The sequence below is a fragment of the Littorina saxatilis genome, linkage group LG15 (genome assembly GCF_037325665.1).
Source record: "Littorina saxatilis isolate snail1 linkage group LG15, US_GU_Lsax_2.0, whole genome shotgun sequence".
Lineage (NCBI taxonomy): Eukaryota > Metazoa > Mollusca > Gastropoda > Littorinimorpha > Littorinidae > Littorina > Littorina saxatilis.
This window is the reverse complement of record NC_090259.1, coordinates 10818000-10837999: the sequence shown is the minus strand read 5'-3', so window position 1 is coordinate 10837999 and position 20000 is coordinate 10818000. Positions and strand designations below refer to the sequence as shown.

Here is a 20000-nt window from a genome sequence, read left to right as displayed (position 1 = left end):
CTCTCCTTCCCTCTCCCCCTCCCTCTCTCCCTCCCTCTCCCCCTCCCTCCCTCCCCCTCCCTCCCTCCCTCCCTCCTTCTCTCCCTCCCTCCCTCCCTCCCTCGTTCCCTCTCTCCCTCCCTCTCCCCCTCCCCCCCTCCCTCTCTCCCTCCCTCCCTCCCTCCCCCTCCCTCTCCCTCCCTCTCTCCCTCTCTCCCTCCCTCCCTCCCTCCCTCCCTCCCTCTCTCCCTCTCTCCCTCCCTTCCTCCCTCCCTCCCTCCCTCCCTCCCTCCCTCCCTCCCTCCCTCCCTCTCTCCCTCCCTCCCTCCCTCCCTCCCTCCTTCCCTTTTAGACCTTGAATTTTCAAATTTCTGTTCATAACCTCTATAAATTTACCCCCATTGTAAGACTTTCTACTTTTTTAAAGACCTATTTTTTCAGATTGTTCAGGTCTTAAAAGGGGGGTTCCGTTGTACCTGTGTACAGCCCTCAACAAGCGGGGTTGGATAATGTCAAAGATAAATCTTGCCACTCATGCGTAACGCAGGCAAGGGATCAAGGAAATTACAGCGTAAGAAAGGCAATGAATGACGCGGCCATCCGTGACGAAATACCGCAGCCGATGACGTGGTGCCTCTAGACGTGACACGCAACTCTACCGAGTTTAAATCGGTGACGTGAACTTGACGTCGACATCGCATGGAAAAGTATCATCATCTATTGCCAGCTAGCTGTCCCTAACCGGCCACTGTCGCCCCCCCCCCCCCCCTCAGTCCCCCCCCGCCGTTTAGGACGTCATCTGAATTACATTTATTTTTCTCCATCTGAGAGCAGTGCGGCGAAACCTGCACCGTAAAATACCTTGTAAGCGCCCCCACCCCCCTTGTCGGGGGTCAGGTCAAAGGTCAAATGACCCAGATGCCTCGCTTTACCTGCGACAGCAGTTGTGTGTGCTTTGGATGATATATTTTATGTCCAGAGACGGCTGTTATGCTTGGTCCTTTGAGAATTATACCTTACAGCGTCTGTGGTCACGCTATACATACTGTGAGTCAGATACACGGGCCAGTTATAGACCTTTGATTCTCCCCGTCAACAATCGTTGATTTGGCCTGTCCCTGCAAACACTACTTTGGTCTTTGTGCTTGCGATGGTACATGTATTTTCGTTCATCAGGGCCAGTATGCAGGAGTCGAATTATGAGACTTTATTTGGGAAAAACTGCATTGAGGGAACACTTTAACCTGGACTTATGTCTTTAAATCTAGAACAGCCATAAACTGCGATTCACATTGAATCATTTTTTTTTAATACTTATCACAGCAGCTGCCGTGTAGTGTCCATAGTCAAGTTATTCTTTGTGGGTCGGATGAAGGGTCGTTGGCCTCGAATCTTAGTGAATCCTTTCTTTTTATATTTAGTCAAGTTTTGACTAAATATTTTAACATCGAGGGGGAATCGAAACGAGGGTCGTGGTGTATGTGCGTGTGTGCGTGCGTGTGTGCGTGCGTGTGTGTGTGTGTGTGTGTGTAGAGCGATTCAGACTAAACTACTGGACCGATCTTTATGAAATTTGACATGAGAGTTCCTGGGTATGAAATCCCCGAACGTTTTTTTCATTTTTTTGATAAATGTCTTTGATGACGTCATATCCGGCTTTTCGTGAAAGTTGAGGCGGCACTGTCACGCCCTCATTTTTCAACCAAATTGGTTGAAATTTTGGTCAAGTAATCTTCGACGAAGCCCGGACTTCGGTATTGCATTTCAGCTTGGTGGCTTAAAAATTAATTAATGACTTTGGTCATTAAAAATCTGAAAATTGTAAAAAAAAATAAAAATTTATAAAACGATCCAAATTTACGTTTATCTTATTCTCCATCATTTGCTGATTCCAAAAACATATAAATATGTTATATTCGGATTAAAAACAAGCTCTGAAAATTAAATATATAAAAATTATTATCAACATTTTTTTTCGAAATCAATTTAAAAACACTTTCATCTTATTCCTTGTCGGTTCCTGATTCCAAAAATATATAGATATGATATGTTTGGATTAAAAACACGCTCAGAAAGTTAAAACGAAGAGAGGTACAGAAAAGCGTGCTATCCTTCTCAGCGCAACGAATACCCCGCTCTTCTTGTCAATTCCACGGGCACTGCCTTTGCCACGGGCGGTGGAGTGACGATGCTACGAGTATACGGTCTTGCTGCGTTGCGTTGCGTTCAGTTTCATTCTGTGAGTTCGACAGCTACTTGACTAAATATTGTATTTTCGCCTTACGCGACTTGTTACCTCTTACAGCAGCGTGTTTTGTTTATGGTCACGTTATTTTGTGAGTCAGATGGTCGGACGTAGACCTTTGACGCTGGAGAATCAGTCATCCCTCCAGTCACAGCTGCATCCCTATGGTTCATGGTCACGCGCGTTATTTTGTGAGTAGGATAAACGGCCGTAGTAGACCTTTGTCTGTGGAGAATGAGTCCTTGTACCTGTCACAGCTGAAGCGTTTATGGTCACTTTATTAAAAATTTTGTGAGTGATACTGGAAACGACCGTAGATGCTTCATGAACCGGCCATTAATAATAATAATAATAATAAAGTGTATTTATATTGCGCCTATCCCTTACAAAAAACAAAAATATTTGGCTCTAAGCGCATTACAACATGTGAAGGACTTGGTACAATCAAGTCTGACAAGTACAACAGCACATTCTGCAGGGTACATCAGCTTTGTACTGTTTTTAGTCGTGATGTCTTGGAGACAAGACTGAGAAATGCCAGAAGACCTGGATATTTTGTGAAACACTCCTTACAGCGTTTGTGTGTGCGATGATATTTTGTAATCTAGATCAACAACCGTAGACCTTGACGCTGAGAGAATCAGGTCCTTGTACCCGTCACAGCTGCAGCCTTGTTCAAAGTGTTTGTGGTGGGGACGGTATTAATATCAGAAATGTCAATAGCAGGCCGACTTAATAGGCTGAAAATGTAATAATGAAATCCACATTGTGTTAAAAAAAAAGTTTTTTGACCCCAGCGCCAGACCCAGACGACCGTGTCTTGTTTTGCCTGTCGGGACCGCTATCAACAATGATGGTGCAAAGACGGCAATAAAGGCCTGGGTCGCTATGCACAAGTCGAGGTTAGAGAATTTAGTCTGGAATAAAATACGGCAATAAAGGCCTGGGTCGCTATGCACAAGTCGAGGTTAGAGAATTTAGTCTGGAATAAAATACGGCAATAAAGGCCTGGGTCGCTATGCACAAGTCGAGGTTAGAGAATGTAGTCTGGAATAAAATACGGCAATAAAGGCCTGGGTCGGTATGCCGTGACAAGTCGAGGTTAGAGAATTTAGTCAAGGATAGACAGCCTCCTCAATGCAGCTTATCCCGGACTAAAGTCTCTTAACACTCCGGCATACTGGACCAGATAGGTGGGTAGAACATTCGGAAAGCCCGCCTACAATAGCTACAGGATTAGCCACGCGGCCACTGTGTTTAGGTCAGTCTCGGTCCCACTGAGGTCTTGGTCAGCAGTGCAAAGAACAACGTAAACAAGTCACGGTCCGCACTTTTTGTTTGGCGAGACACCAAAAAGGCTCGGTTTCATTCCTGCATTGCATCTGAAGCTAATACTAATGACACGCACGGTATGTAAGCCGTATTGGCGGCATGCAGTTGGTGCAGGTGCTGGGATTTTTCTCGAAGGACTTTCAGTGTTTTTCTTCTTCATTCTTCGCTCAGTGGTATTCTAAGAATGTGTGTAGACCATGGTTTGGTTTGGGGCTGAACTTTGAGATTCATGCATCCACATACCGACTTCGTGGGAAAAGCGGCGTCTCACGTTCAGTGGAGTGGATTCACGACAATGACTTTCAGTGACACCATCGCGGTTTCATCAATGACATTTTGGAGAACAGCATATTTAATTATTAGGTATGAGTCTATGACTAGAGTTTGATGAAAATATTATTGCACACAAACATGTAAAGCTATAGAAGTTGCACGGTTTTTTTTACAGCAACAATTCTGCCTGTGTGCTACGCATGCGAGCGTGTCAAAGTGTCGCATTTTGCGAACTGACTCGAAGCGACCTTATCGACTGATGGGGACCTTTCGGCAGTTGCATGCACGTTGTCGACACTCACGCTCTTTAAATGACAGCAGTTGACATTTACACAATTGTATTTCTTACTTAATGCACTGCTGTTGTTTGCTGGTAGTATGGATATAGGATATAGTGCGCGGAAACTACCAAGGTGTTTATTTATGTTGAGTTTCGATGAGAAGATGAGGCGTTTTGTGAATCAGTGTACGGTCCATTTCTATTCTGTTTGTGGTTGCTGCGGATTGTATGAATACACACCCAAAGGATTGTTACAGTGTACAGCAATGCATTTATTTTAAGTTTAGTTGTCAGTTTCAGAGAGGTGTCAGCAGTGAACAGAAACACGGTTGTACAGCGACATGGAAGAACATGTTTCGAATTGGACAATTGCATTTCATAAAAGATGTATTATGCGGTAATGAATACATCGCAGGTTTACGGGAGCTTGGGATTTGCGCAGTTATAGTATCTGGACATTAGAAGAAAACAAATAGCCTGACCCATTAAACAAAGGCTAGTAAACGCTGTAAATGATGGCAACATCGGTAATTTAAGGTTATGCGGAATCAGTGTCTTGCCGTCTCCTGGCACTTGAGTGAATGAGAAGCATTACTCTTCTTCTTCTTCTTTGTTCATGAGCTGAAACTCCCACGTTCACTCATGTTTTTGCATGAGTGGGTTTTTACGCGTATGACCATTTTTACCCCGCCATTCAGCAGCATACGCCGATTTTGGGGGAAGCATGCTGGGCATTTTCGTGTTTCTATAACCCACCGAACTCTGACATGGAAGCATTACAATTAAGAAACAAGTTTCCAACAGCTTGAAGTATGGGGAAAACTGCGTACACTCCGAGTATATGAGCTGGCAATCTGACTTTTTGTATGCAGACGTTAGATATGAAAACAGTGAGACTTTCTTTCCGCGCTGTATATACTCACTGAACAAATATGCTCATTCTAACACGCTTGGAATGCTCATCAGTTATAATCACATCAGACAGCTTGCCATCAGACTGATCGTCTCAAGGTTTGACAACCCCTGATGACAAAAATTGTTCTTCTCAAATTTTCAAAAGGAATTCCGATTTCTTTCTTCCTTTTGCTGTTTCGTAATGGTAATAATTTATTGAGGACCTCAGCATTTGTACTTGTTACACATCTGAAAAACCTACGAAAGGATGAACACAAATGGAGTAGGCATGTGCTGTTGTGTCATGCAAGCATAAGGAATTTGTTAATTTCATCCTGACTCTTTTTTTTTATATTTTTTTTTTATGTCAGGACAATGCACGCATGCATTTTGTTACTTACATGCCTGCAATGACAATAAAGCAGTGACATACGATTTTCACATTAGAAAAGTTTACAGTTTATTTTCGTTCAAAGTACACCAAAGCCGTTAGGTTTCACTGCAGTTTGTCAGACCGTTTTCTAAGATCCACCCCCCCACCCCCCCCCCCCCCCCCCCCCCCTCCGAGAAAAAATAAACAAATTAAACAACTGAAACATAACTTGAAATATATAATGAATGTATATGAAATGTCGAATATGTATAATAAATCAATTAAAAAGGAAATAAATAAAAGAACGAAAAATATCTAAAGCAGTGGCTAACAATTGAAACCCCAAGTTTCTTTTAGAGTTAAGTCGACATTTTATCTACACAGTAGTCATCGTCCGTCCATCACCATTTTACAAGCTGACATTAGACATTGTCTCGTCACTTTAACTACAGAGTATTCAGCACCAGGAGGACCGTTTTACAGTCTACTTTATGGATGAGGCGTACGGAAGCTGCTGACAGTTCGCTGTCAAGGCGTTTAGAGGGATTTAAATCGTTCTCAGGACACAGCCGGAAAATCGACAAGGTGTGTGTGAGTTTTAAGTTAAAATGGAGAGAATTTGAGTTCAGTCGATGCCAGTCAACGTTATCACACCAGACGCAATAAATTGTTTGAGATCAAAACACAATGAACATAGCATTAAAGGGCTAAAAATAGGTCAAATAAACTCTGGTGTTTAGGAATTATGTTCGTTGCCATTGATGCACTTAAAATAACATCCAATTTCTCTTGTCAATCCAAAAGTTTAACAAATGTGCCGGATATTTTCTCCCCATGCCAAACGACGACATCGACTTATAGAGGATAAGATAAGATAAGGATAAGATTTTATATAGTCCATGAGGGTAACCTCACAGAAATTCGGGCTGCTTTCTCCCTGGGGAAAGCGAGCTGCCATACAGTATACGGCGCTACCCATTTTTTCCCCCCTGCATGCGTGTATTCATGTTTCCAAGCCCTGAGACTTAATGCCGTGTGAGATGGAATTTGTTTACACTTTATTCCAAGTCACACGGGTATTTGGTGGACATTTTTATCTATGCCTATACAATTTTGCCAGGAAAGACCCTTTTGTCAATCGTGGGATCTTTAACGTGCACACCCCAATGTAGTGTGCACGAAGGGACCTCGGTTTTTCGTCTCATCCGAAAGACTAGCACTTGAACCCACCACCTAGGTTAGGAAAGGGGGGAGAAAATTGCGGCCTGACCCAGGCCTGAACACGCAACCTCTCGCTTCCGAGCGCAAGTGCGTTACCACTCGGCCACCCAGTCCAGCAGATGTAACATCACGCATGCGTGTTATTGTCAAGTTCTGATGACATCATCACACCTAGATGTCGCGCTTTTTGTCGTAGTTTTAATTTCAATCTCTCTGTAAACTGGCCGAGGGTCCCATACTGTCGTCTGGTTGTTGTTCAGCGCGATGACACATCGGACCACTCGTGGTCGTGCCTCGGAACACTATGTAAGTGTTAGGTATTGTTTCGTGTTGAAGTTTTTGTTACACTTTGCTGTTTTCACCTGTCTCGTAACAGCTGCTTGGCGTTAGCAGTGAGTCAGTGTGCGAAATTTGATGGCTAAACTCGAAAGAAAGAAAAACAAGAGAAACAAAACCTAACAAATAAACAAACAAGCGGGCAGCGAGAGAAGAAAGAGATGTTTACAAAGACAAAACAACAACTCGGAAAACATTCGCGCTTGCAAGCCACGTGAGCCTGTGTTGTTGTTTCAGGGTTGACATTTTTTGTTGTTTTTTAGGGGGAAGGTAAATATTCCTCACAAAAAAAAAATAAAGAAAAAACCCCAGGCAAATGCCACCTTCAGCGTAAACAGAAAATGAACGGTGTTTTGCTTTTAGGAACGCTTTGTATTGGTCGATCGTCAAGTGTGTTGAGTTCTGTTTCTCATGGTTATGATTGATGTTATATACAGAGAGTGGATGGCCGAATACCAGCTGCCAGAGATCATGCATGTTAGGGCTTTGTGTGCACAGTTCAGGCCTGAAATCATTGGACCATTTTGATTTTGGAATGATTCTAAGAGAGACGGTGGCCGTTTGCTGATTTCAGCTCCCGCTGCACAGCTATGGATTTTTATTTTGGAGAAGTATAGGAAAAGATGGTTTGTAAATGTCTGTCATGCTTAGATTCCCGAAAAAGAATGAGGCTTTTTCATGCGAGACGCAAATCCTCTTCAATGAATTTTTGCAATTATTATTTAATTAATTAATTAATTTCTTCAATAATTCATACATTTATAAATTTATTTTGTGCACATGCTTTTTGGAATGCAAAGCAATTATTGGCCGCTCACACTTGAAACTCGTTGCGGTCTTGTGACTGAAGTTAGTGGCTTCTTGATTTTTTTAACAGCTTGTGACAAAACAGCCCCGTTAAAAAAAATAAATCCCTGCGCTTAGAACTGTACCCACGGAATACGCGCGATATAAGCCTCATATTGATTGATTGATTGATTGATTGGTTCGTCTAAATCTCTCAATCATGTGCACAAAACTTTATCTCTTGAACAGAAATTCCAGCGCAAGACTGACGAGGACGTGTCTATCAATTCGCAACAACTGGTGCTAATTCTTTATGTGCATTGGCTCAGTGGTTCTCCATAGAAACGTTTGAACATGGTTGACTCAACCTTTTGAGACATGCGTGACTGTATGCTGCACCCAGGTATTTAGAAATCATCTCAACTGTGACAGTCTGCTGAAGCTAAACTAGTCTGTCATTTTGTGTGAATGACGCTAATGTCAGATACGTTTGGAAATCATGTCAACTGTGACAGTCTGAATACCCGTGTGATGTCGAAGTGTCCAAAGAGACTGCGCGGTCCTTTTGACTAAAGTCAAACTTGTCTGTCATTTTGTTTGGCTGATATAAATTGTCAGAGACGTTTTGGAAATCACCTCACCTGTGTATACCCGTATGATGTCCACAAAGAGACCGCACGCTCCTTATGGAAACCTGTTTAATCAAACCTGTTTGTCATTTTGTGTGGCTGATATAATTGTGACAGCCATTTTGAAATAATCTCAACTGTGACAGTCTGCAGACACGTTTCAACTTCGTGGTCCTTATGGCTAAAGTCAAACTAGTTTGTCATTTTTGTGTGGCTGATATCATTGTGAGAGACGTTTGCTAAAGATGACAGTCATAAACTCTTTAATGTGTCGGAATTATTACGAGAATTAATGTTCTCACGCTCATCGCGTTTGACATCTTCGACCTTAGTCTGGGAAAAAACATGTCAGAATGTTTTTGTGTGAGCATTCAGGGGGTCGTATTTCTTTTGAAGAGCGTAGACATGACGCCGCTTTGTATATATGAGCTCAGCTAATGATAAAAAGCAATGCAGACTGTTTCCCACGATAGACTGAATTTATTATCTAACGCCTTTCAAATGTGATCAACAGTGAATATGAGTTACTCAAGACATGAACAGACAAGGCTTGAAGAGTAATACAATTTGCATGTGAACGCTTGTGCTGCCGTTTTGACAAGTTGCTTATGAGTGGTCCCACACAACGTGACGTCGCACAACGTTGGTGACTTGTGTTGAGCTCCCCGTGGTTGGGTTCTGCTGTATTCCCGGACATTGGCAAACAAAGAATTAAAGTCAGAACCTTTGGTTTAAACACAATTTTATTCAAAATACATGACATGAAACAATTGACAAAAATGCAGCTAGGACACGAACTCAAGCAAATGCTTATTTAACGAACTTCAAGTGATCAAAGTTCTTGTGACTTCTTCGTCTAAGCATGGATTTCGTTCCCCAAGCAATGAGGTTTTTTCGTCGTGTTGTGGTGGTGTCGTGTACACATCCGAGCCTGTTCGGTCCATCATTTATCGTATTATATTTATTCTCTGAATTCCTGGCTTATCAAAAGCAGCAGCGGTGCTAATTTCAGCAACTATCTCATCACGGAGATGTTTGGATTATCTTATAACTGTGGAAAGGATTTCTAGCCGAGTGATACAGGTTTTTTTTTTTACATCGAGAAAGCTTCTATTTGGATTATACTGAGCAAGATTTGTGTGAAGGCTGATACGGACAACTTCGCTGAACGTCAACATGTCGTACGCAGGATATATGCACAGGTAAGGCTTTGCCGGTGCAATTAATGATTAATTTTTTAATTAGCAATGAAAGAGTGGTAGAAAAGTGTTCACTGAATTTTCTCTATCATGGTATTATGATACTTAGAGAGTGCAATATACTTTAAAGGGGGGGGGGGGTGGGGGGGGGGGGTGGGGGAGTATGTGTCACGGTTTTGCGTGTTGGTGAATATGTGATTTGATTCTGGACATTTTTCTCGTCAGTTTTTGTGTGTGTTCAAATTATTTTGATTGTATACTGTTGCAGCGTCCATTTTGACATTTTGAAACTTGTCACTGATTGTTTGTTTCTTGACAAGTTTGTATCGGGAATAATTATTCTTGTCTGTCAGCTTCTTCTTCTTCGTTCCTTGGCTTAGACTCCCACGTTCTCTGATGTTTTTAGCACGAGTGGAATTTTACGTGTATGACCGTTTTTACCCCGCCATTTAGGCTGCATACGCCCTTTCGGGGGAGGCATGCTGGGTATTTTCGTGTTTCTATAACCCACCGAACTCTGACATGGATTACAGGATCTTTTCCGTGCGCACTTGGTCTTGTGCGTGCGTGTACTTACGAAGGGGGTTAAGTCACTAGCAGGTCTGCACATACGTTGACACGGTAGATCGGAAAAATCTCCACTCTTAACCCACCAGGATTCGACCGGGATTCGAACTCCCGACCTCCCGATTAGGAGGCCGATGTCTTACCACCACGCCACTGCGCCCGTCCTTGTCTGTCATCGAACTGCATCACTTGAAAGGCAGACTTGGATTTGGTTAGAATCTGAGCGCGTGGATGCCAGATTACACAAACACACACACACTACATGTCAGTCTGTCTGTCTACCTATCCGACATCTGTCTGTCTCTTTCTTTCTCTCTTTCCATTTCCTCATCCACGTTCATTTTCAACTGACTCAGTGTCAAATTCCTGTGCTATCCAAGTGCAAGAGCTAGTTCAACTTGACCTTGGCGGAAGATTACCCTTCAAAGCGCAACTATAATTATTATATAGCCAAACTATTCGAGCGAGCGGCGTATTAATACCCAGGATTAAATGAAAACATTCTCGCTTTGCACGCATTATAACAGAAGATTCCGCTATCAATTTAGTCCGTTTAAAGCCAATACAGTCGAGCTAATTAAGGACCATGTACACAGACAAGCTTGCTTGAAAACAGTTCAGACGGTCACGGGTCGTGTGAAACCGTTGTTTGGATCAGAGTTGCTTTGTCTCTATAAAAGTTGAATCTTCATACCGATCACGATGTGGCATTGACGTGCAGTCGTTTGTTGTTGCACGTTTCCTGCAGCTTTTGAACCTCAACCGACGGGCGCAGTGGTGTTGTGGTTAAGACATCGGCCTCCTAATCGGAAGGTCGGGAGTTCAACTGAATCCCGGCCGCGGCCGCCTGGTGGGTTAAGGGTAGAGATTTTTCTGGTCTCCCATATCAACTTAATATGTGCAGGGTTGCTGGTGCTTTATCCCCCTTCGTGTGTACACGCAAGCACAAGACCAAGTGCGCACGGAAAAGATCCTGTAATCCATGTCAGAGTTCGGTGGGTTATAGAAACACGAAAATACCTAGCATGCCTCCCCCAAAATCGACGTATGCTGCCTAAATGGCGGGGTAAAAACGGTCTTGCACGTACAAATCCACTCGTGCAAAAACATGAGTGAACGTGGAAGTTTCAGCCCATGAACGAAGAAGAAGAAGAAGAAGAAGAAGAAGAAGAAGAAGAAGAAGAAGAAGAAGAAGAAGAAGAAGAAGAAGAAGAAGAAGAAGAAGAAGAAGAAGAAGAAGAAGAAGAAGAAGAACCTCAACCAACACAAACTTGACGTCACACCTTGGCGTCGATTTCTAGCTTTATTTAATTTTTTATTTCTTTTATTTACGATGATTTCTATCGCGCACGTATCTCATCACACAAGGCGACTCAAAGCGCATGTTACCTATTAATGCCGTGTGAGATGGAATTTTTTACACAATATATCACGCATTCACATCGGCCAGTAGATCAACATCCTATAGGCGCTGCATCCACCTTTCACGGCCTATTATTCCAGGTCACACGGGTATTTTGGTGGACATTTTTTATGTACGACTATACAATTTTGCCAGGAAAGACCCTTTTGTCAATCGTGGGATCTTTAACGTGCATACCCCAATGTAGTATACACGAAGGGACCTCGGTTTATCGTCTCATCCGAAAGACTAGCGCTTGAACCCACCACCTAGGTTAGGAAAGGGGGGAGAAAATTGCTGACGCCCTGACCCAGGGTCGAACTCGCAACCTCTCGCTTCCGAGCGCAAGTGCGTTACCACTCGGCCACCCAACCGGCACGGTTGGCCTAGTGGTAAGGCGTCCGCCCGGTGATCGGGAGGTCGTGGGTTAGAACCTCGGCCGGGTCGTACCTAAGACTTTAAAATTGGCAATCTAGTGGCTGCTCCGCCTGGCGTCTGGCATTATTGGGTTAGTGCTAGGACTGGTTGGTCCGGTGTCAGAATAATGTGACTGGGTGAGACATGAAGCCTGTGCTGCGACTTCTGTCTTGTGTGTGGCGCACGTTATATGTCAAAGCAGCACCGCCCTGATATGGCCCTTCGTGGTCGGCTGGGCGTTAAGCAAACAAACAAACAAACACACTCGGCCACCCGATTGTGATTTTAAACGGTCCCATCTTTTTTCCCTATTAATACCTGTGTGCCTAGACCGCATTCCTGTCTGTATTAACTGCAACCGTGTCAAATACAGACAGTTTACATTCATTTGACCTACTAAAGATGGTAATGGGGAGACATTTAAGCCTCCATCGCATACTTTTTTGATGACAAGAGTGATTTCAGTTAGAATCGCTTTAATTAAAGCCACAGCCCTTTACGCGTAAAAGATTCGGCTTACCATTTCAGATACGGCCAGGCTTTTCCAAGGAATAAGCATAAGGCCCCCCCCCCCCCCCCGTTCCCCACTTGGACGCATTCCAACAATCAACAGTCTGGATGCTTATTGTGTAGAGTGGGAATTTTTAAGATGAATTAATCTCTTCACACACACACACACACACACACACACACACACACACACACACACACACACACACACACACACACACACACACACACACACACACACACACACACACACACACACACACACACAATTACAAACATACTCACACACACACACACACACACAATTACAAACATACTCACACACACACACACAATTACAAACATACTCACACACTAACAGTGACACACACTCACACACACACACACGTACACACATACTCACAAACACACACACACAAACACAGACAGACACACACACACAATTACAAACATACTCACACACACAGACCCACACACACGTACAAACATACCCCCCCCACACACACACAAACACAGACAGACACAAACACACACACAATTACAAACATACTCACACACACACACCCACACCCACACACACACACACAAACTTACTAACATACTCACACACACATACACACAATTACAAACATACTCACACATACACACACACACACACACACACACACACACACACACACACACACACACACACACACGAACACACTTAAAAACATACTCACACACACACACACTTACACACACACTTACAAACATACTCACACAGACACAGACACAGACAGACACACAGACACAGACACACACATAGACACACACACACACACACACACACACACACACAAACTGCTAAACAAATTTCACAAACATTCGCGTCAAACTGCTGAGCCGCTCTAACCAGTCGTCTGTGTCACTTTGGCCATTTAAACAATTATAACACGAGTTTATATACAGCTGACAACGAGACATACCGGAGTTTCCAGCCGAACGAATTTAATGTCCTCGTGGAGTTGCAAATGGAGACGCATAAAATGAATGCACGATTAACATTAAATTAGCCGGCAATAAACTTGTTCTAATTGCTAGAAAACAGTTTATGACATCCGGTTATTCGCTTGGTTTCACAGAACCATACAGCTTCGAGATTGTCATATTAAAGATATTTTGCACAGCAGTTAACGCTCAGATTCGCAGAGTAAAATGATGTCTGTCGAGCAGGGAAATTGTCTAATTTTTGCATAAGGAGTCTCTTGTGTCTTCACTTTAGACTGAGGAAAACCAGATTTGTCAAAAACTGATTCACATTCCTTCTCACTCTGTGTTATTTCTGCACTCACAGCTTTCTTTTTTTCAGACTCGAGACAGCAAACACTTGAAACTGAGACTGTGCCAAAAGGTCAGGTGTCATGTCTACTGTCCCGAATGACACACGATTGCTGACATTTCACCATTGCCAACAGAATAAACAAATAAGAAATAGGTAGAAAATGAATGTGAAAACTGACTTTAATTGTTGATCAGTATTTTCTATACCACTAACAAATAATCTACTTGCACATAGCTGTTTGGCAAATGTATGTTGCATGGGACACACTGACATGAAAGTGGAAGATGTTTTTCCCTCTAGAGAAACTACATATCAAGTTACACTTTTTGTGCTCTTCCATTCCAGTTGGCAATCAATTGTTAACGCATGTTATTAGAAAAAATAGAACGAAAACAGATTAGATAGAATGAAAAATGTACTGGTGATGTCATTTGGGACATACTGACATGAAAACGTCACCTTTTGGCACAGTCTCAACTACACTTGAGGTTATTTGAGATGATGAATGTTTTCGGCCATGTATGCGGAAGGCAGAAAACTCATGCAGAACGCGATTCGCTCGAACGAGTGGCTTTCAAGTGTTCCGCCAGAGATACATGCAGAACGATAGCTGAACAGAGGAAAAAATACAGCGGCGGAGGGGGTGGGGTGGGGTGGGGTGGGGGGATGGGGTGGGGTGGGGAGGGGTCAGATTTACCCTCTTTGATCCGGTTGTAATTCATCAGTGTCTGTGTATGTATATCTTCGTCGACTTAGGAGTCCTCTACCCCCACCACCTCACCCCCGACTCACACACCTTGTCCAGTACGGTATATGTAACACACTTATCTAATTGAACAATAAAACTTTTGCTCCTCGTTGGTCAAATTCAAAGATACTTTCATTCGGGAGCATCTCGTTACTCCCCCGTATCGTTACTCCCCCGGCTCAGATGGGGCCTCACATATATCAGATTTGGATAGTCATAATCTACACCAATATTTTTGAGCATGACGGAGGATCTAATATTGGTGAGGTTCAGCTAATATTGGTGCTGTTGGACATACACCAATATTAGATGACCATACTCCCCCGGCTTGTTACTAACCCTAACCCTAACCCTAACCCTAAGGGGGAGTAACGAGCCGGGGGAGTAACGAGCTGATCCCCTTTCATTCCACTGAATTCATTCTTGAAGAAGAAATAATGATGACCATGATTTCACGTACTACGGCTCAGCATAATTTCAGCTGTGAATAATTTAATGTGGTCGTTGCAAAAAACGTGTGTATACATGTATGCATACATATCGTTCAGTTGAATGAAGGTGAAATATGTAGGTCAAATTCCAGGTAAATACGTTTAGAATGTAAGGGTTCCTCGGTTCAGTTTGAGCTGCACTTTAAATCTGTTTGGTCAATGGTCTCGAACTTTTTGTGTGTACTGAAATCCACGTTTAACGGTCTTGAATAATTTTACATTGAAAGCTTCGTCTAAGTCCTGAACACTTTGGTATTGAGGGACATAGATTATTTTATTGTCGTGCACTTAGTACCGTCTACGATTGGACAGTATTTGCACCGATGTGTTGAAAGGCAACCTCTTGACCCACTTCCATTCCTCACTCTTTCAGATATGTCCCGTTAATTCACTTTCTTAAACTGATTAAACAGACTTGGAAGGGCGGCGTTTAGAAGTCAAAACAAGCTTCTTTGAACTCATATTTAAAAGATGACTTTGGGACACGATTAAAAACATCTTTATATTTACTTTCTTTTTTCAATCTTTCTTGAAGACGGAGGTTCAATCGGTTCATTTTTATTTCAGGTCAACCGTTGCTTTTGGTGCAAGGGTCACCCAGATTGTCGGACCAAAACTGTTATTTTTTTATTCAGTCACTTGTAATCAATGAATTGGCTTGATATTTGGTAGTTTTCTTCAAAAATCATTATATTTTCAGAAAACATCAAGTTTGAATGCCTAAATTAAGTAGAACAACTGAAAAAATTATTTAGTTCGTAAAAAAATGGGCAAAATAAACCTGCAAAAATGCAAATTTTAGCATTTTTCAATGCACTCTTGGGGAAAAAGTATGTGTCCAATTGAAAAATAAATTGGCACTCATATTTAAAGCATCATTACCTACAGTATGTTCTAAAAGCTTTCTGTTTTGTTGGAAATTTTGCTTTTAGTAGCATTAGCAAAGAATACTATAATTCTATATATTATTATGATAACACAATCAAAAAAATTCTATTTTTCTGATTATCAGCTTCATTTTAGAACAAACTATAGCCAGTCCAGTGAACATTTGATGTGCAAAGTTTCAATGGAATAGGTGAATATTTAAAAAAGTTGATCATGCAGACAGTGTAGCTGCTCTGTGATTTCGCGCGAACTTTCACCACATAAAACATGATGATTTTCTCAAAAAGTTGACTCTTTTCACAGTAGGCTCGATAATTCGCTGCGAAATTCACTTTCAATGCACGAAAGCCGCCATCTTGCCGTCAACTGTAGGGAGCAGTCCTTGTACGGTTGTTGTAAACCAGAGAGACAGGTTAGGCTTATTATTTTCCAGCAGCTCAGCGCAAATAGGATTGTTGTTATTTTAGATATTTCGGCCAGTGATTTTTAATTCCCACCAACCTACTTTGAGCACTTATTGCAAGAAAACTATGTATGCTAGAGACAAAATGTAAACTGCACATGAAAATAGAGATATTTTTCTAGCTTTTGGCAACATCATAATTTAGTATATCTGAAAAACGATTTTTTTCCAAATTCTGGGTGACCCTTACGCCTTAAAATACTGGTTTTAAAAAAACGAATCGTCATAAAGTTCGGTAAGTCTTAACATTTGAATGACCTGCGAACCATGTTGTTGCAAGATTATGATTTCCCGCCAGAGCTATGTGGATCCAAAGCCAGAAGTTTTAAGTTCTGACGGAGATTTGTGCAGATCTGGACAAGTGTACACAGAGTAATAGGACAGTTTTGATCATTTCACTTACACCTGCCCCATTGTTGTTGAAAGTTTTCTTTCTTTCTTTATTTGGTGTTTAACGTCGTTTTCAACCACGAAGGTTATATCGCGACGGTGTTGAAAGTTGTTTTTCCTGTTAGCAAGAAAAAGTTGAAAAGACAGTTGACATTCACTCTTGTAGCATTGTCTTGTATTAGAACTCGAACTCGAATTAGAAAAAACAGCTAGAACTTTAAGACTTCTACCCACGAGTATAGATCGACCATCTTTCGAATCTTCACTGCTTGACATGCCCAACCTTTGCGGGTCTGAGAAGCGACTTCTGGCCAGAGATGGTGGATCTGAAGGAGAAACTGTGGGGCCCAGCGGAGTCCCTGCGGCGAACTTCAGACTTCATCACATCGACAACCTATAATACAGTCTAGCATGGCAACGGGAACGCAGAAGAAGAAGAAGAATCTTCACGAATGTGTTCAGGCTTCTACATGGGATAAAAAGCATCCATTCTCACGGGGACATGGAAAAAAATGCATCTTTAAGTTATGTGTCCAAATACTCCCATGAGAAGCTCCCACGTGTTTGGCCCCATGAAATTCAAGTCATCTTCTCCTTCTTCTCATTAATTTCTTGAGGAAATCCCTGTACAGGGCAACTATCCTCATTTGAGGGAAAAGAGCGTGTATCCAGGAAAACACTTACTGATAAAATTCTTTGCACCATCCCAAAAGGGAATGTTTACTTTTACAAAAAGTCAAACACAAGCTCATCCTTTTTTGTTGCTCTAAATTTGAGACGTCCATGCCGTTATCCCATTCATCCCAATTCGTTGTCCCAAATTCGTACGAGGTTTCAGTATCTAGTTATCTCGCTGAGGCAAACAAGAAGAAAAAAAGTCGACAACCATCGTCATCGTGCTAACGGGCCCCACATGGGGTAAGGCTGGTAATTTCTGCGCAAATCAGTCGCACTTCGCGAGACAAGCATTTTCTTGCAAAACTGTTTACTTTGCTTCCCGATAAAACTGCGTGCTTTGTTTACCATGTTAATCCCCAAAATCTCTGTCTCTCTCTCTCTCTCTCACTCTCTCTCACTCTCTCTCACTCTCTCTCTCTCTCTCACTCAGTCTCTCTCCCTCTCTCTCTCTCTCTCTCTCTCTCTCTCTCTCTCTCTCTCTTTCACACACCCTTTCTCTGTGTGTCTATGTCTCTCTGACTGTAAGTCTGTCTTTCTCTCAATGCCATCACTCTCTCTGTCCCTGTTCGTCTCTTCCTCTCTCTCCAGCCTAGAGCACAATACATTTTCCTACTTGTATTCATGTCTGTCTGACTTTTTCTCTGTCACTCATGATCAAGGCTGTGTGTGTGTGTGTGTGTGTGTGTGTGAGTAAGTGTGTGTGTTTGTGTATGAGTGTGCGGTGTGAATGTGTGTGAGTGTGTGTCAGTGTGTGAGTGTGTGTCAGTGTTTTTGTGTGTGTGTTTGTGTGTGTGTGTGTGTGTGTGTGTGTGTGTGTGTGTGTGTGTCTCTCTCTCTCTCTCTCTCTCTCTCTCTCTCTTGAGAAAAACAACCTGTTTCTGCCACCGGCACGGCACTGATTTTCTTTAACGCTGGAGCCAGCCACATAACAGGAGGTAGTCTGGTTCCAGATTAGATCCTTTTTTTTATGTGGGTGCGCCCTTGTTCGTTCTTGCCTCTGTAATCGGTGGCAATACACACACACTCCCGCCCCTGTTAGCTCACAGATAGCACGGGCATCCCGTTGGGGGACTGACAAGCCCTTGGTGGCCTACTTCAGTCTTTGTTGGAACCAGGGTTGATTTCTGTCTTGTTTATACGTCTCTGGCACAGGTGTGTGTGTGTGTGTGTGTGTGTGTGTGTGTGTGTGTGTGTGTGTGTGTGTGTGTGTGTGCGCGCGGTGTGTGTGTGTGTACGCGCGCCTGTGTGTGTGTGTGTGTGTGTGTGTGTTATAAAATGTCTTTAAGAATGTGTGTGTGAAAAACTGTCTAAATTTTGGGTGCACTTTAGATATATTATGATATGGCCGGGAAGGACCTTTTCTCGTCTACATAATTTATATCCACACCATACTGAAATCAAGTCTAAGTGGAAACACTCCACCACTGTTTTAACTTCAGTTTAATGATGGGCTTTTATCGCGTGAGGAGCCCGCACTGACTGCAGGTGTTAAAATCTCAGTAGTGCTTTTTTTGGTTGCAAATCTGGCAGTGCATTAAAAAAAAAAACCCAGCAATTTTTAACAGATGTTTTATATCAGTTCTTTTCGAGCCCTGCCTATCTGATACCTCGCAGTGAAAACACGCCAGGCTATAAAAAGAAAGATTTCTTAAGTTTTAATATTTTTTTTAATTGACTTTTGACGCTCCGAAGATCGAGTTTAAAGGTCATAAACAGAAGCAGCAAAAGAGAATGCGCGAGTGAACTGCCAAGGAGTTGCCTCCCATTTGATCAATATCAACCAGCACATTAATTCCCAATAAAGAACCCTCCATTTTAAGAACGATTTTTCTGGACATCGTCAATGTCGTTAGTGGGAGGATGACTGTCGTTTTAAATTTTTTTAAATTTTTATATCTCACCAGAACCCATCAGGAATCCGATGTAGACGTTTAATCGAAAATATGACGTGTTGGGTTAATTCTACTCTTGGGGATTTGCTATCAGGTAAAAACCACACCTTACCTCCTTCGCGCGGCATTACTGAGATATTGTAAATACCTGTGGCATCCCGGCTTCCGGAGCATATAATCTGTTGTCTGAGTTCAGTAGGGAACAGACGGGTCTCCAGTCTCATCAGACAAAAATGAAATTTGTCTGGCCCGCTTGTATTTTCGCATATTTTGTCGAAGGAAATAAATCCTGGCATTATCCCGGACACAGGTTGTGCTTTCATGTGGAAGTCTGATTGACCTAATTATCTGAAATTATCTTACTGGACCAGATAAAAACGACTGTGTTTTACTTTGCCTTATTTTGGAGTTTGGGTATTTTAACTCCGTCTTCGTTCTGCTTCCACTTCGATGACTAGACAAAAGGGAAACATACACACACACACACACACACACACAAGACACACACACACACACACACACACACACACACACACACACACACACACACACACACAAGACACACACACAAGACACACACACACACTGGCACTGTGACAAGCAAAACACAAAGGCTGTTTAACATTCCACTTGCCTGACAACTTAATCGTTTATCACCTCTTTTTCTGCGTCAGGTTTGTCTA

At 42.5% G+C, this 20000-nt stretch overlaps 1 protein-coding gene across 2 annotated transcripts in view; it reads left to right on the top strand.

The window, feature by feature from the left end:
• The window catches only part of LOC138948534 (breast cancer anti-estrogen resistance protein 3 homolog), a 126099-nt gene that overhangs the window by 32906 nt on the left and 73193 nt on the right, over window positions 1-20000 (top strand). The window contains exon 1 of one of the 2 annotated variants that reach the window (XM_070320087.1): window positions 8168-9550. The exons of the other annotated variant lie outside the window; for it this stretch is intronic. Coding sequence (XP_070176188.1) covers window positions 9525-9550 — 26 coding nt within the window. The 5' untranslated portion in view covers window positions 8168-9524. Of the gene's footprint in view, window positions 1-8167; window positions 9551-20000 lie in introns of those variants that run through there. 2 annotated transcript variants of the gene reach the window in all.